This window comes from Ichthyophthirius multifiliis (assembly GCF_000220395.1).
Source record: "Ichthyophthirius multifiliis unplaced genomic scaffold scaff_1120509251407, whole genome shotgun sequence".
Lineage (NCBI taxonomy): Eukaryota > Ciliophora > Oligohymenophorea > Hymenostomatida > Ichthyophthirius > Ichthyophthirius multifiliis.
This window is the reverse complement of record NW_004085903.1, coordinates 77,165-94,473: the sequence shown is the minus strand read 5'-3', so window position 1 is coordinate 94,473 and position 17,309 is coordinate 77,165. Positions and strand designations below refer to the sequence as shown.

Genomic DNA, 17,309 nt, shown 5'->3' with positions numbered 1-17,309 from the left:
GATTATACAGATTCTTAATCTTCAATAATAATCTTTTTTTAAAAAAATATTATATTTAGAAATATATATTCTAATTAAATAAATAAAAACAGCTATTTCTGAATCTCTTGTTCCTTTTAAACTTCTGTCATTTATATTTGCTGATCCTATAATAGCTATAGAATCATCAATTATCATCATCTTTTTTTTATATATTGTATTTATTTATATTAAAGTTAATAAATCTACCTTGCTGTGTATGTATATAATCTCAGTATAAGGTTTATTATTTTGAAAATCATGTGTTCTTAATCCAAAAAACTAAAGATAATCAAAAGGATTTTCTATATTACAATCTTATTTTAATTCTTCATATATTGAATTTCCTCCTCTACAAATTGTTAAATATTCCCAATGTAACTAAATTTTCATAATAGCTGAATTTTCTTAATTAATTTCTCCTTCAAATCCCTTTTATTTTTATTTTTTTGTGTTTAAAAATAAAGCCATTTTATAATATTTATATTTAAAAATTTACTGGTAATAAAGGTATAAAAACAATAACTTTAAATTATTTTTTTCAGCGGCCGCTTTTTTAATTCTATTAACAATGGCATTACTTATTTAATTTCTAACGGGAGTACCTGCATGAGAGCTGATAAAAAATTAATTTTCAATATAAATATAATGATTGGCCTCATTAATAAGAGTCAAATAGGCAATTTAAATTGAAGTTTCAGTATCCAATTTACTTAATCCTAGAGACCAAAAGCTTGCGGAACGCAAAATTTGACATTTTTACTAAGTTTAATTTTTTGTTTATTTAAATTTTTTAACTTATAATTTAAGAATATTTTTTCTTTAAATAATTTCTTTCTATATACTACCAAAATTATCGAAAGACTTATCAAACATAGATTTGTAAGATGAAAATCTCATAATAGAATCTTTTCTTGATTTAAGGCTTGCTTTAGAAGTTAATTCATTGTCATCATGTAATTCATTTTTTTCTAAAAAATTAGTATCATAATTTGCTTAAGGTTACTATAATTTTTCAAGTATAATGCTTTCTTTTTAAGAATTAGAACTCTCAACTTAATTATCTTCGTATTCATCATAATCATTGTCAAGTTTTATTTATTATAATTACTTTAAAAGTTATAATATTTCCTCACGAGGTTTTTCTTCTTAATTCATAAGCATTTATTCAAAACTTGTTTATTTCTTGAAAGTATGTTAATGTTCAAATTATGGTTTATTACTAAATATATTATATATAAATAATATAATATGTTTTATTATTATATATATATATATTTATATTTATATTTTTATTTATAATTTAGTTATATCATTTTTATTTTAGAAAAATACATTCTATTTAATAAATCAAAAGAAATATCATGTTAATCTAAATAATGTTAGATATCTGGTTGAATTTTCTTGATTTTATTTTTAATAAACCCTTAAACTTTATCTTTAAAACCTTTTAACTTTTAATTAAATTCTTTAATATACGGTTTAAATGGATTATTTTATCCTGCTCTCTCCTACGGAATCAGAAACCCTTAATGTCCTCCTTTATTATCATTATCAATCTATGCGAAATTCCAATATTAAATAAAATGCTTTGAAACATCTTTTACCGACGGCCCAATAATTCTCGTTGCAATATCATGCCAAGGTAATCTTTACTAAAAATCCCTATTAATATTAGACTCTTAAAAATTCGTAACATTCTCAAAATCCTTAATTCTAATATTATTATATTCAATTCCCGTAAAAAATTATTTTTCTCCTTTATCAAACAATAAATGTCCTTAAGTATCCCACCTCCCATAACACAAATCCAATCCTCCAATAAAACACACTTCTTAATCAATAACAACTGTTTTTTCATGATGACTCCACATAAAGGGCAAAACATATTTCGGATGTCTTTAAACTAAAATATTTGTAGGGTGCAACCCTTATAATTTAGATTAAGTATACTTAGAGTTTAAGCACAAAGCAAGCTCCGTTTCACAATATACACTAATGTAAAATTTCACGCCCTCATTTGCCTTTTTCTAAATCAAAAAATCTAGTCGAGATTCTGGATATTTTTCAGGTGGTCTTTTTAAAAAAAGCTCCGGAGATACCCACCAACCGGTAATAAAAACCTCTTATACAGCCGAGTCAATGGCATCATATACATCAGAGAAATAATTTTGCCCATCTACATACCATTTAGCAATACAATTAAGTCTAGGTGGTGCAAAAGAATTAAATCGATGTACACCTGCATATATAGAATGATCATAAGCATTCTTTATTGCAAAAAGAATGTCTAAAAAATCAAAAACATCATAAGATATTAAATTAAATTTTCGACTATTTGTTTTAATTGCAAATCCTAGCTAATATCCTGTATATTCCAAACCACTTTATATTTAAAAATTATAATCGAATAGTATCACTTCCCTTAATTAAGAATTAGGGTACACAAGTCCTTTACTATACATAATACCATCTTAAGTAATTATAAAATATCTTTTATCATAGCATTTACATAAGGTTTTACAAGAAAGTTTTTGAATAAGACTTCTCTAGTTATATCTACCTCCGGCTTGCTTTTTTATAAAAACTTCCTTATACTTCTACTTACCGTCTTCAAATATATCTGAAAATTCACAAAAACATCTCAAAGAAAGCTTAAATTCTTATAAAAGCCTTAATTATTTTCTAGTATATTAATCTTCGTCATCTTCTTAGTCATAATTGAATTAACTTATTATGTTCTATAGTTAATCTTAGAGAATATTTAATACTTCGCCTTAGTTCGTACTTTTTTCTAATTATTAAGAGTCTAATGGTATGAATTTTTTATCTAATGAATCGATATATTTGGTTAAATTTAAATATTCTAATTCAATTTTTTTTATTTGTTGGATTGTTCTTCTTATACTAATAAAAAAAATAAGTATTTATATATAAAAAATATGTTAATATAAATAAATTATTTACGTCCATCTAAAAGTCTTGAATTTTAATTAAAATAAATATATATTTCCGATATTTTATAAATGGAATTTTTTTATTAGCTTTTCTATATTAAAGTCATTACTTTCTATATAATCAATATATTTTTGAAAACTAACATAATCTTTTCCAAAGATTTGTAAATGAGAATATTTATTATTATCGATTTCATCACTTGAATCATCGGTGTATTTAAATAAAGGTTCTATATATTTATCTTCATTTTTTATTTTCTAAGAGTCTTTATTTTGCGGACTTATTTTTTCTTCATATTCTTGTTTCACTTTACTTTGTTCATTAAATATATTTAATTGAGAAAATTAACTGTATTTTTTTTATCTTGGAGTAGTTTAATAACTATTATTTATTCCATATTATTTGTTTACTATTTTTTTATGATTAAATTGTGTTTATTTTTCTTCGTCAAACATTATTATTTTTTATTTATTAAATTAAATTTATAGATTTTATTTATATATTTTTGTTTTATTAAATGTAATAAATTTTAATTTTTGAATAATGTATATTATTTAAAAAAATAAAATATTGTTGATACTATTTTATTCTATTAATATTTAATAAAAGAAATAAAATCAAAAATAATATGATAAAATATATAAAAAAAAAAAAATTATAATAAATAAAATATTTATATTTTATTCAATATATATATTAAATTAATATACTTATATTTATAAGTTTAACTCAACTAATTCTTTATAAAAAACAATTCAGAAAATTACTATATATTTTATTTTTATAAAATATTAAAAAAAAATTATATGAAAAAAAAAAAAAATTATAAATTATTAAATAATTTATTTAAAAATAATTTATTTAGATAAGAAATCATATTTTATATAAAAATAAATTATAAATAAAATTATTAATAAATTATTAGAAAATACAATATATTTAAATATCAAATATACAATAAGTATAATTTTTATTTATCTTTTATAAATAAAAAATCTAAAAAATTAAAAATTTTATAATATTAAAAGTATATAATCCTAAACATAAATTATATTTGTTAAAATATATGAACTATATTTTTATTTTAAACTCTTTATTAAAAGCAATATTCATTTTTTAATAAAAATTTATGTTTTATTTTTTGTTAAAATCTTTATTAAGTTTTAATAATTTTTTTTTAAAATATTATTATTTTATAAAAGATTTTAAAATACTCATAAAATAATTAAATATCTAAAATATATATATATATATATATAAAAAAAAAACGATAAAATATATATCTATACAGTAAAATAAAAATTCAAAAATAAAAATGGCAAAACTATTAGTCTTAAATTTTTAAATTTTATTGTTTTTATTGTTTTCATTTCCATTGTATAAAAATCAGATTACTTTTATTTTAAAATAATACTATGTATATCTTAATATTATTAGAATTCTTAAATTTCAATTAATTTATTTTGTTTACTAAAATATAAACTAAAAATATCCTCAAATTAAATATTCATATACATTAATCTTTTTAAAAAAGAGGTAAATTTTCTTTATTATTTTTTATTAGCAAAATACAAATTAAATTGTTATAATTTTAAGTTTAATTTTTTTATTTATTACAAAAAAATTAATTTCAAAAAAGTCAAATCAATACTTATTAAATTAAATATTCGAACATTTTATATAGTATAATTTATTAATATAAATTAAAATTTAAAAAGTTAATACAAGTTAAATATATGCTTAATTATCTAGTCAGATAGTTTCAAATATTTATTGACTAAATTTGACGTTTCTTATAATCATTTTTAGAAATTTCAGTTTCTGTTTGATTTAATATTTATAAATGGAGATGTTATTAAATTATTTATTTTGTGGATTTCTTTATAAATATTATGTATAATCTTAATTAAAATTGAATATATTTATATAATATTTTTAATTAACTTTTTTTCTATTTAATTAATAAATATTATTTTGTTTTATTTTATAATAAAAGTTAAGTTTTTTTATTTAGATTAAAATATGAAATAAAATTTATTTTAAAAGATAAAATCGCTAATTTAAAATATTTTATACTATATTTTTTAGTAAATATATAATAATATAATTTATATTATTAAATATATAAAAAATAAATATCTAAGAATTCATTTTACTGTTGTATATTAACTTTTTTTAATTTATAAAAAATGTATATAATATTATATTCTATATAAAAAATTTTTATACCTGAATACAATTTTACTGTTTCTTAATCTACTGCTAAATTTAGATAATTATAATTTTTATTAATCAGTTATTTTATGATTCCAACTATTATCAAAATCTAAATGAGTTTAACTTTTTAAATTTTAAATTAATTTTTTAACATTTCTAAACTCTCATCTTAAAAGTTTTTATTCCAACTTTTTATTTTTTTATATAAAAAAAATATAAATAAAAATATAAATATATATATATATATATATATATATATATATATATATATATATTATTATATACTCAAAACGAATATTTATATCTTCTAATAATTATAATTCTTACAATTCCTTTACTAATTTTATTAATGATTTATCAGTAAATACATTATTCCATGTAAAGTTAAGTTCTATTTTTTTAAGATTTTTCATTACTCCAATTGATTCTGCTAATTTAATTAATGCTTCGTCACTAAATATATTATTCCAAGTAAAGTCAAGTTTTAAATCTTCAATATTTTTTAATTCTTTTAATGTATTTGCTAATTCAAATATAAATTAATCTTAGAAATAATCATTATCGCTAATTTAATTAAATGTTTATATATATATATATATATATATATATATATATATATATATATATATATATATATATATATATATATATAAATTTACATATATTTAGTTTACTAAAAGCTTAAATAAAATTGCTTTAATTAAGGAATTATTAATTATTAAACTAATTTTATTGATCCTTCTTAAGTAAAATTGAAATTATTTCTATAATAAATAAAATAAAAAAAATTTTAAATATTTATTTTTACGAACAATCAAAGTTAAATCTTGTCAAATATTTAAGTTTTTTTAATTCTGATACCTTTTTTAATAAATCTTCATCTTTATCTTATGGATTTCTATTTATTAAAAATAAAAATTCATATATATATTTTAATATATAGGTAACAAAAAAATAAAATATATTACGATTTAAATACAAAATCAACCTATTTATTAGCTTCTATATATATATTTTTTTTTATGAAAATAAAATTATAAATTATTTTCAACCTTTTAAAATATTTTTTGAGTAAATTTAAGGAATAGATATCTCTTTATCAATTAATTTATTAATTAAATTTTATAATAATTATTAAGATGAAGGAGGATTTAAAGATATCATTTCGATTCCAGTTTAAATTATAATTGAGTTATTATCAAATTCTAATTATGCTGGTAGCAAACCTTAATTAAAATCTTTTCCAAGGGCACTTATTTGAACATCTTTAATAGTATTTATTTTAAATTTTTTTAAATTTCCAATCATTAAAACAATAAAACCTAAGCTTAATATATCTGTCTAATGAAAAAAAAATAAAAATAAAAACATTTATATTTTACTTATTAATCGAAATCTTACTCTTGTTTTCTATTAGTACACATTTTATGTAACTTTAATATAAATAAAAATTAATATAAAAGAAATTAAAAAATTACAAAAGGGTTTTTATTTTTACAAAAAGATTAAAATTATATATCTGTATAAAAAGGTTAGTTTTAAAGCATTATAATATTTTCTAATTTAATGTTTGAATGAATGGTATTTTTTTCTTCATGCATAATATTTAATCCATCTAATAATGAAATAACTAATTTTATTTGCTATTCTTAATTTAGTTAATTATGCTATTTTAAATAATTTTCCAAATTAGCTAAATAAAATGTAAATATATATATATATATATATATTATATATATATTTATATATATATTTTTTATTTTTTTTTTAATATACTAGAATTTTCTATATACTTATATTAGTATAATTAATATTCATAAGTTTAATATTAATTTTTTTAAAAATTAATTTATTTATCAAATACATAAAACATTTTATCTTCAGATATGAATTATTAGTTTGCATCAATAATTTTACTTATTTCATTTAATTTCTAAGTTGATTATTTTTTTACTTTTATAATTAATTATTTTTGTTCTTGTGTTTCTTAATTACATGATATTAAAATAGTATCTTGACTTTCTTAGAAATAAGAAAAATTACAATATTAATTGTTTTCAAGAAATTCAATAATATCAAGTAGATTTTATTATGTAAATAGATTCTTGTTTTTCATTTATTAATGTATAATATTTATTTTTGAATAATTAGTAGGAGAAGGAGCAGGAGGATCAATATTTTAGGGCTGAGTTGGAGGAGCTTTAGCAGGTTTTTTTTTTCCACAACACATATTTTTTTATTTTTAAAATACTTTACAATTATTATTTTAATAATAAAATAAAAATTTTAATAATTATAAAATAAATTAATTTAAAAATAATTAATTTTATTTTAAAAAAAATATATTAAAAAATAAAATATTATGATATAAAAATAATATATAATAATAATTATAAAAAATAAAAAATATATAAATATAAAATTATTATATAAAAAAATAAATATAAATATATATTTAAAATATATAATTAAATAAATTATAATATTTATATATATATATATATATTATAAATTTTTTTAAAAAATATATTCTTTAATTAATATTTATTTATTATTATAATAAAATAATAACAATATTTAATAAAAATTTACTATATTTTTTATTTAGTTTTTTTATATAAATCATTTTTTTTGATTTTAAAATAAATTTTTATATTATATTGTATATATGCTCTATTTTTAAACTTTAAACGATAATTAATAATATAAATTTTTTATTATTTAATAATAATATATTTTTCTTATATTTTTTTATTAATTATATATATATATATATATATATATAAATATATATATAAATATATATATTTTTTTATTATTTCTCTATTATATATAATTAAATATTAGATTTTTATAAATATTTATATGTAATTTTATAATAATTTAATATTTATATTTATATATATTTTATAAAAATATTTTATTTCAAATTAAAAAAAAAGAATTCATTTTTTATGTCTGATAAAATGTATTAACAATTATTAAAAAAAAAAAAAAAAAAAATTCTATTGATAATTAATAATTAATTAAATATATAAAGTGTAATTAAAGAAAAAGATTATGATTTTTTTTCAAGAAACCGTCTGAAGAAATATCATCAAACAACTTATAACCCATTAAAAGAAGATCGTTTATAAAAAAAAGAATCCGTAAATAATGCATTTAAAATAATTTCAGAAGTAACAAATAAAACTAAAAACAACATCAAAACAGAAGGTGATTTTGTTGATCCTTTATCAAAACGGACAAGTTCATAATTATATAATCCTTTATTACGTCCATAATAATAACAATCTTTATTTGTAATTTTTTTATATAAACAAAGGAAATAAAAATTAAAATTAAACTATATACAAAGTTTAAAAAAGAAGAATCTTTAGTTGATTAAAATAAAAGAGTTGTTATTATTAAAGATGATAAAAATTCTCGATAATAATTATCAGACGAAGTATAAAATATACTTTGGGAACAAATAAGAAAGGATTTTATGAAAATATTTGATTTTAAAGTTTAAGACTTAAAAAATTAAGTTATAAATGTAAACTTATATTATAAGTTTTTATTAAATAATAATAATAAAAAAAGCCTTTCGGATAATCTGCTCTAACAATAGATGAAAAAAACAAATTTAAATAAGCCTAAAGTGGCTCAAATAAGATGGAATATGAATAATCATCATAATAAAAGATATAAAATGTAAAAATATAAATTATTTATATATAAATAAAAATAAAAAAGTAAATGATAACTATGAAATCTTACATAGATTATCTATCTGATATGCATTCTAAAATGAAAAAGAAATGGAATGAATAAGATAAAGTTTCAAAAATAATATAAAATTAAATAAAATAAAATAATATAAAATTAAATTAAATAAAATAAAATAGGTTGGTACTTTATAAATTACAATTTAAGCTATAAAACTATTCAATGACAATGAACAACCTAAATTTTCTCCTTACAAATACGTTTATATAATGGATATTTTAGACAGTTTTTCCAAATTCGTTTTCCAAAGAATGAAAAAGCTCGCTTTTCCAACTTATAATGCCGAAAAATTAAAAAACTTGACCTTCTTTGATATTTCCGGTTCTAATATTCCTGAAAGTTGCCAAGAAATATGCAAAAACTGGTTAAGAAAAGTCAGTTCTATCCGAGAATTAGTTCCCCGAATATATATAGAAGCAGCTTTACTTCCTATAAATTATTTCATAGACTCATCTAATATATAATAATAATTATTAAAATTATCTTATTAAAGCAGAAGTATAGGTGATTATATTAACAGTATAAATTATAATATATTTATATTGAGAATCGGGGCAGAACTTCTCCCTAAAGAAAAATCTCATATTTTATAACAACTAGAAGACTTTTTTTATTATATGCATTAACCCTAATTTAATTCAACAGGATTAATAGGGGAAGAATATATGAAACTTTTCGAACCTTTTTTATTAACTGCATTTAGGTTTTATTCCGAAAATTGCAGTGATGCTGAATTCGCGGATCTTTTTGGACTTTTTACAAAATCTAATTAACATTCGGCAGTTCTTATTTAAATAATATAGAGTTTTTCACCTTAACTTATTTGCTCTTCTGCAAGAGAGATATTTAAAATTATTTAAAGCTATCATGTTGACCATAAATTTAAAATATATAACTTATTTATACCTAAATTGGTTAAAAGTATACAAAATTAACCACTTCCAAATGAAATATTAAACTTGATTTGGCTTGATGTTTCCGAAGTTAATAATTTGACGGTTTTTTTAGATATTCTAGTTCCATATATTGAATTAGTAAATAAAATTTTCAAAGGATATAAAAAGACTTAGGCTTTTTAACTTATTATTGAGAAGTTTAACTAACTTTTTAATTCTGTAGAAAATTCAGAAATGCATGTTTTTGAAAAATTAGAAGATTTTATAAAGACCATTTTATCTAATTGTGATGACGTGGGGGAAATTTTAACTATTGAACCTTTCTTTTAGTTTATTTCTTTTTTTCCGCCTTAAATGAAAGTCTCTGTTAGTAAAAAAGTTCTTAAGTTATTCATGGAAAGAGATAGATAGGAAAAAATTTAAGATCCATTAGCTATTCATGCTATTTTATAAAGTAATTTTTTTAAATTTAATTTCTTTTTATATTTTTTTATTTTTGTTTTTTTAGTTGCGAAAAATCTAAATGAAATAGAATACAAAAATCCTGAAGAAAAAAAAGAAATATTCGATCTACTTGAAAATTTCTTTAATAAAATAGATTTTGGCATTGATTTAGAATAAATTTTAAACTTCTGTACTGAAATAAGAAGTTCTTTCGGCTATATATAAGAAATAATAATCTATCTAATCGAAAAAGTCAATTCCCTATCATTTTTTGCCCGTTCGTTTATCAAAAACAATAAATAATCGAAAAAAATAACTGGGTTTTTATAAGCCTGTATAGCTTTTTGTTATATAACAATCCCTATGATAGAAGATAATTTTCTTTAATTTAAGCTTTATGTCCAAAATTCGTAAGTTGCTCTTCTTCATAATCTTATTTCTTAATCTGAGTCGGCTTTTAAAACTGCTCTTTAAATATTATCTGAAATTCCAGAATAATAATAGACTATAAGTGAAGATTTGCTTAAGAATTTTTTATCAAATATGGTTTCTTTTTTAATTGTTTTGCCAGAAAATCCAGAAAATGATATGCTTTATATTTTTTAAGGATTTTTGAATATACTTAATTTATATAAGTGGTAAGGATTTTGTCCTGAGTATTATTAGTTGTGTTTAATTTAGGACTTTTTAATTTACTTATGTGTGTAAATGTAATAGAATCTTCCTTATCATATTGACGGGGTTAGATCTAATGATAAACTTTTTAATAATAAGGAGTTTAGTGATGCAATTTAGGTTTAAGTTGAGGGATTAGTTTATAAATGTAAGGAAATTATTAATGTTTCTATCTCAAAATAATATGATTAAAGAGTATTTATATATATAAATTATTTTAATTTATATTTATATAAATATTTTTTTAGTTTCTTTTATTTATTTTAATATTATAATATAGGGTAATTATTTATTAATTGATATTTGTGGAAAAATAGTAAATTCATTTATTTGTTATTTTGAAAATGGGAAATAAATAAGTATAGTTTTAGAATAGTTTATTAGTTTGATTTTAAAAAAAGCTACTGACTTAAATAAAGATAGTTACGGTAGAGAATATCTTTAGAAAAAGGTTGCTTTAATATAATAAAGTTTAAATAATGTTGAAAATAATTTCAAGGTAAATTATTTTATACTTACTTTTTATATATATATATATAAATAAAGGATTTAAAAGATTTTGAATATAATAAAACTTCTATTATTGCTTTATTAGAAGCAAGTAAGAAAAAATGAAAATAATAATAAAAAAAAATATAATTGAAAAATAATATAACAAAAGAAATATATATTTATATTTTTTTGTTTTAATCAAATTTATGGTAAATGAGAATTTGTTTATTTTTAAAAATTATCTCTTAAAATTTAACTTATTTATTTAGATGAAATTTACATTACACCTTATTTTTTTTCATTATAATTATTATTTTTTTAAGGAGATTCTTTACTTTTTAATTTACTAAAAATTTCAGATTTATTTTTGAATATTTTTTATTTAGAATTATCTTTAAAAATCATACTATTTATATTATTATTATTACTATTATTATTCATACGATTACTATTATTAATACTTAAACTTTATTTTTATATTTTATTTTTATTATTAATGTTCTACATAGAAACTATTTATTTTTAATAAAATATTTTATTTTAAATTTTTTATTTAATAAAAAAAAGTAATACATATATTATTTTATAGCAAAGAAGATGATTTTGAAATATTTTAAAATAGATATTGAGAATTATAATTGCTTTAATAATTAAAATTTATATTAAGAAATTAAGTAGTAATAGGTGATATAACTATTTTATTTAATTAGGTTTACGAAAAATCTAAATTAATTGAAGATTTACTATTTTAAACTCCAGTTGGTTCTAAAATAATAAACTTTTTTATTAAGAATATTATAACTATTTTTTATTATTCAAAGGCTCAATATTTTATTTAGATTTAGAAATATTTAAATAATCAAAATTAAGAAAAGTTGAGTTTTTTTTTCCGAAATCAAAAAAACTTTCTTTTTTTGATAAATCTTTATTAATATTTAAAATAGATTAATTAATGTTAACATTAGAATTGTTAAAATTTTGATTATTATTATTTGAAAGAAAATTATTATTACTATTATTATATTATTATCTTATTATTATTATTTTTATTATCAATTATTATTATTATTTTTATTTTTACTATTACTATTTTAATTTTATTTTTTATATGTATCTTAATTTAAAAAACTTTTCACTATTTCACTTTTTTATTTCATATTTATATTTTTTATATTTTTTCTCGGTTATTTTGCTTTGTTATATATATAATCTTTATAAAAATCTGTATATTTTTACAATTCTTAAAGTTTCACTTTTAATTATTCATCTTTTAATTATAAATGATCTTCTATATATTCTTTTGACGTTTATTCATTTAAAACTCTTAATTAAAAATCATTTTTTTTTATAACTATACATTCACCATAATTACTTTCACATATAGCTGTAAATTATCTTTTTTTTATTCTTTTATTATTTCTTCTTCTCCTATAATTTCTCCTTTTGAATACATATATACCTATTTTTTTTGTTTAAGTTTAACTAAAATAAAAAACATAAAAAAAAAATCAACTTTTATTTATTTAGAAATTCTTTTTCCTTTATTCATAAGTAAATTTTTATTATTATTTTCATTTTCATCATCTTATTTATAAAACCTTTTTTCATACTTAAAAAATAAAAAAAAAATTAAAAATATTTTTTTTTTTATAAAAAATCATACTGCGAAATCTCCTTATAAAATAATAAAAACTTCTTAAGGTTCATTTCCTTCTTTAAAAAGCTTATCTCCTTTAATATATTATTGTTTTTGAGAATTTAAATATAAATTCCTTATCAAATTAGCATTCCATGTTTTTAAAAATGGCATTTTAGCAAATATACCCATTTCATTATTAATTCGTTCTTCTTCTTTTTCTTTCAAAATTTATAAAAATTATTTCTTTTCTAAAGTAGCAAAATGACATTCACTTTCACATATAATAGTTGCTAATCTTGGTTTATTATTTAATAATGCTAATTCTCCAAAACTACTTCCAGTTTCTAATGCTTTTACTCGTCTTAAATCAGTTTAATTAGGTAATCTTATATGAACTCCTACAGTTCCTTATAAAATTATATAAAATGTTGAACCAATTGAATCTTTTTTTTTTTTGTTTGATTTAAAAAAATAATAATATTTAAATTTAAATAAATATAAAATATAAATAACCAATTTGAAAAACTATTTAATCTTAATTTAAATATTAGTATTTCATATTCTTGCAACATTTATAATGAACTTTGAAAATAAATAAATAATAAAATAAGTTATTTTTAAAAATATATTAGTTTTATAATTACTATCATTATCTCCAGATTAAATATATTAATAAAAAAAGCCTATGTTTTTAGTCTCATTTATTAATATGTGTAAGTCTTTTTAAGTTCTTTTTTCTGTAGGCTTTTTTAATATATTTACCAGTTACTAATTTTTTTTTTAATTGTTATAAGTTAATAATATGATTTTACATTCTAATATATAAAAATATATTATTATAAAACTTTTTTACTTATTGAATATATTATTATTGCTCATCCATTTATTATTTTTTATCAACAATTTATAAATTTAATTATATTTTATTTTTTTTGTGTTAAATATAAAAATATTTTATTTTATAATTTTAATAATAAATAAATAAAACATTTATATCTAATATAAAAATAATAAAAAAATAATATATATATATATATATTTAATAAAAAAATATAAATTATTTTTATGTATAAAACTTTGCAGTTTTAGATTAATAATAATAAAAATTGCAAAAATATATAAAAAAAGGATAAAATTTATAAAAAATGTAATTTTAGATAATAATGAATAATAATAATTTAAAAAAAGAATAAAATATTTAGAAAGTATATATAAAATAATATTTATTATCATTATATTTTATATATAATAAAATAAATAAAAAAAATAATATATATATTTAATTATAAATAATTAAAAAATATATATTAATATATATATATTTTAATTTTTTTATAAATTATATATATATATCATTATATCTATTTATATATAATTATATACAAACAATAATTTATTTTTATTTTATTTATATATATATATTTTTATAAAAAAATTTTAATCCTAAAACAAAACATAATAAAATAAAAATAATTTTTCTTCATCTTTTTCCTCCCAAACTAACATACAATTCCTTCATGCAAAGTTTCCAATCTTCAGTTAAATTGAAATACCTCATTAGAGTATAAATTTCTTAATAAGTTAAATTAAAACCTAATTTTTTCATACCCACAACTAAATCATTAAATTCTACTATACCTTTATTATTCTTATCAACATGTTTTATTATATCAATTAAGAAATTTTCATAACTATTATATTTGCTTGCAAATTTTTTTAATCTAATTAAAACTTATTCAATATCAGCTTCTCTAAAAACTTCAGGTTTAGATTTCATATATTTATGTGTATATTCATCTGCTCTCAAAAGTTAGAATTAATAAGCTCCTAATTATATTAATTCTCCAATTTAGAAGTCAATTTCATTATAGTATTTTCCACTAATAGGACTTTTATGTAACATTCTTTCTAAAAATTTACCACCCCAAATGCCCGAATTTTTATCGCAAATTTCATATGCCATGACTGTATCATCTCCACAGTAAAAAGAAATTATGAATCTTCTATTATTATCTTCCTTATTTTAAGAAATAAGTCTCGCCTCAAATCTTAATATATATTAATCTTAAGTATGCATTTTATTTATATCCTTTCTTGGAGGTTTTGGTTATAACGAATAAACACTGCCGAGCGAATCTTCCTCACTTCCATATCCATGATAAGGTGGGACTGGTTAGTAAAATTTTTTGATATCTTCTTTTTTTAGAGTTATGGGCATTTGCTATAAGTTTAAGTTTTATAAATACCATTCTTTTGTGAAAGGATCACAATCATAGATTAAACAATCTTTTGAATATATTCTTATTAATTTTCCACATATTAAATCTATTGGGCTGTAAAATTCTTCTTTTTTTAAAGTCATTCCTGGATAATGTGTTAAAATAGGTTCCTTTTTTAAAAAAAAATAATAATAATATTATTTGTTTATATTATAAAAAAATATATATACTTTTGGTAATCTTTTTCTATTTAAAAGTAAAGGGAACGGATCTTTTCCACTATTATGTCTTATAATTTCTTTAATTTCAATTTAATTATCTGCTAAAAAGTAGTTTAAAACAAAATAATTTAGTCCTCCTTCTAAACTTATATCATTCCATAAAATATTAAAAGATAAAACCTAATTTTTTTTTTAATTGTATTTTATTATTTTAAAAGTGTTACTTTTCTATCATTTTCAATATATTATTTTAATCCTCCATTAGGATGCCCTCCTCCTAATTTAACTTCGTTATATTCATTGTATTCTTTTGTATCTGGTGGAGGTATTTTCAAATCCTTTAGTTATCTTTAAACTTCAAAACAGTCTTTAGGCATTGATTCAGGTTCATTTAATGTTACTCCCATATAATCATAGAATTCTCTAGTAAAAGCATCACAGTCGAAAATTCTAAAAACTCTTTCAAAGAAATTTAAATTAATTCCTTATATTTTTTATTTTTTATAAAAATAAATAAATAAGATTTTTTTTTACCTAAATTCAAATCTTCCCATTAATAATAACTTTCAGTCGAATTTAGTTGTTTAGGAATTTTCTATCTTTTAACAAAAACTCCTTATTGAATTCCAGAATTAGAAACTCTGGGTTCATTTATATGCATAGTTCCATCAGATAAATAGAAATAAATAGCACATTTACGAATTCTATAATTTTCATTTGGATTTTCTACTACACTTTCTTAAAAATAAGCCATAAATTTTAACACTTATCTATCTATATTTTAACCAAGGAGGTTAAATTCTAGGGATATAATCATTTAAAGGTGCTTTTCCTTTATTTATTTTTTACAAAAATATAAATAAATTATAATATATATCATTTGTTTTTTATTTACTTTTTCCATAAGTCAAATTTAATGGTGTTCCCATTCTTAAATTATCAACTAAAAATTAATCGCTTTTTTCTTCTATATAATTGGTTTTTTCTTAAGGTATTTTATTTATTAATGAAAATTGTTAAGTTTTATTATGAGCTTCTTTTACGAAATCTGGGAAACAATGACCAGGTAGTAAAGGAACTGTTTTGGGTAAATTAAGATTTATCATTTATTTTTCTTTTACTATTTTTTTTATTATTATAAATGTATTTCTATTTAAAAAAAAAAAAAAATATTGATTTATTGAAATGTTTTTTTTATATATATATATAGATATATATATATATATTTTTGAAGTTTAAATTAAACTAAATTACTTTTTTTTTTTTAAGTTACATTTTTTAAAAAAAATTAAAATATAAAGATTAACAAAAAAATAAAATATTTTTATATTTTTTAGTTCATTATACTACTATTAAAAAATAATAATTATTTATATACATATTTATATTATTATGTTTTTTTTTATAAAAATATTAATTAAATAGAAGAAAAAAATGAAAAAAAAACCATTTTTTTTACATATAAAATTATTCAAAAAGTATTTTCTCCTAATATATTTTCACATATAGGGCATTTATGAATAGCAGTTTAAAATTTATTTGGAAAATAGTAAGGAACAAAACATAATCCACATAAAAATCCAAAAATCCCAAACAAAATCGATATTGAATGTGTTTTACACGTTGGTTTATACGAAATTTAAGTTTATATATTATTTTAACAATATTAACAAAAAAAATTAATTGAATTTCGATATTAATTCAGATTTATTTCTATTTTTTCTTTATTTATTTTATCTTCATCTTAATTTATTGGTAA

The 17,309-nt window shown here is 17.5% G+C and overlaps 4 protein-coding genes across 4 annotated transcripts, besides 31 other annotated features; 1 reads left to right on the top strand and 3 right to left on the bottom strand. All coding sequences in view use genetic code 6, as the record gives it.

Moving 5' to 3' along the window:
- Positions 1–517: 517 nt before the first annotated feature.
- Positions 518–3,431, bottom strand: IMG5_197980 (phospholipase d1, putative; the record flags this gene model as incomplete). The annotated part of the gene is made up of 2 exons (XM_004024165.1): positions 518–1,240; positions 1,474–3,431. Coding segments are annotated over 2 exons (2,681 nt in total), but the record flags the coding sequence as incomplete, so codon positions are not given.
- Positions 1,286–1,324: a microsatellite.
- Positions 1,290–1,342: a microsatellite.
- Positions 1,292–1,342: a microsatellite.
- Positions 3,432–3,757: 326 nt separating the features above from the next.
- Positions 3,758–3,814: a microsatellite.
- Positions 3,812–3,840: a microsatellite.
- Positions 3,841–3,865: 25 nt separating this feature from the next.
- Positions 3,866–3,900: a microsatellite.
- A 1,412-nt stretch (positions 3,901–5,312) lies between these two features.
- Positions 5,313–5,354: a microsatellite.
- A 41-nt stretch (positions 5,355–5,395) lies between these two features.
- Positions 5,396–5,465: a microsatellite.
- Positions 5,413–5,468: a microsatellite.
- Positions 5,419–5,477: a microsatellite.
- Positions 5,478–5,775: 298 nt separating this feature from the next.
- Positions 5,776–5,845: a microsatellite.
- A 783-nt stretch (positions 5,846–6,628) lies between these two features.
- Positions 6,629–6,663: a microsatellite.
- Positions 6,664–6,901: 238 nt separating this feature from the next.
- Positions 6,902–6,946: a microsatellite.
- Positions 6,947–7,490: 544 nt separating this feature from the next.
- Positions 7,491–7,520: a microsatellite.
- Positions 7,521–7,560: 40 nt separating this feature from the next.
- Positions 7,561–7,647: a microsatellite.
- Positions 7,561–7,676: a microsatellite.
- Positions 7,677–7,890: 214 nt separating this feature from the next.
- Positions 7,891–7,938: a microsatellite.
- Positions 7,892–7,942: a microsatellite.
- A 10-nt stretch (positions 7,943–7,952) lies between these two features.
- Positions 7,953–8,001: a microsatellite.
- An 18-nt stretch (positions 8,002–8,019) lies between these two features.
- Positions 8,020–8,101: a microsatellite.
- A 46-nt stretch (positions 8,102–8,147) lies between these two features.
- Positions 8,148–11,279, top strand: IMG5_197970 (hypothetical protein; the record flags this gene model as incomplete). Its single annotated transcript, XM_004024164.1, has 7 exons — positions 8,148–8,161; positions 8,234–8,495; positions 8,552–8,731; positions 8,779–8,889; positions 8,932–9,015; positions 9,084–10,314; positions 10,369–11,279. 7 exons carry the CDS (start codon positions 8,148–8,150, stop codon positions 11,277–11,279), a joined length of 2,793 nt encoding a protein of 930 aa, XP_004024213.1.
- Positions 9,012–9,078: a microsatellite.
- Positions 9,022–9,078: a microsatellite.
- Positions 9,022–9,082: a microsatellite.
- Positions 11,177–11,222: a microsatellite.
- Positions 11,280–11,884: 605 nt separating the features above from the next.
- Positions 11,885–11,928: a microsatellite.
- A 545-nt stretch (positions 11,929–12,473) lies between these two features.
- Positions 12,474–12,562: a microsatellite.
- Positions 12,474–12,576: a microsatellite.
- Positions 12,477–12,547: a microsatellite.
- A 143-nt stretch (positions 12,577–12,719) lies between the features above and the next one.
- Positions 12,720–12,749: a microsatellite.
- A 302-nt stretch (positions 12,750–13,051) lies between these two features.
- IMG5_197960 (hypothetical protein) lies at positions 13,052–13,993 on the bottom strand (the record flags this gene model as incomplete). Its single annotated transcript, XM_004024163.1, has 5 exons — positions 13,052–13,069; positions 13,135–13,553; positions 13,624–13,692; positions 13,755–13,878; positions 13,964–13,993. The coding sequence occupies 5 exons, from the start codon at positions 13,991–13,993 to the stop codon at positions 13,052–13,054; spliced, it is 660 nt and encodes a 219-aa protein (XP_004024212.1).
- Positions 13,994–14,377: 384 nt separating this feature from the next.
- Positions 14,378–14,433: a microsatellite.
- Positions 14,434–14,530: 97 nt separating this feature from the next.
- IMG5_197950 (flagellar microtugule protofilament ribbon protein, putative) lies at positions 14,531–16,656 on the bottom strand (the record flags this gene model as incomplete). The annotated part of the gene is made up of 5 exons (XM_004024162.1): positions 14,531–15,499; positions 15,560–15,730; positions 15,775–16,034; positions 16,085–16,324; positions 16,446–16,656. 5 exons carry the CDS (start codon positions 16,654–16,656, stop codon positions 14,591–14,593), a joined length of 1,791 nt encoding a protein of 596 aa, XP_004024211.1. The 3' UTR covers positions 14,531–14,590.
- Positions 16,657–16,745: 89 nt separating this feature from the next.
- Positions 16,746–16,776: a microsatellite.
- Between the last annotated feature and the right edge of the window lie 533 nt (positions 16,777–17,309).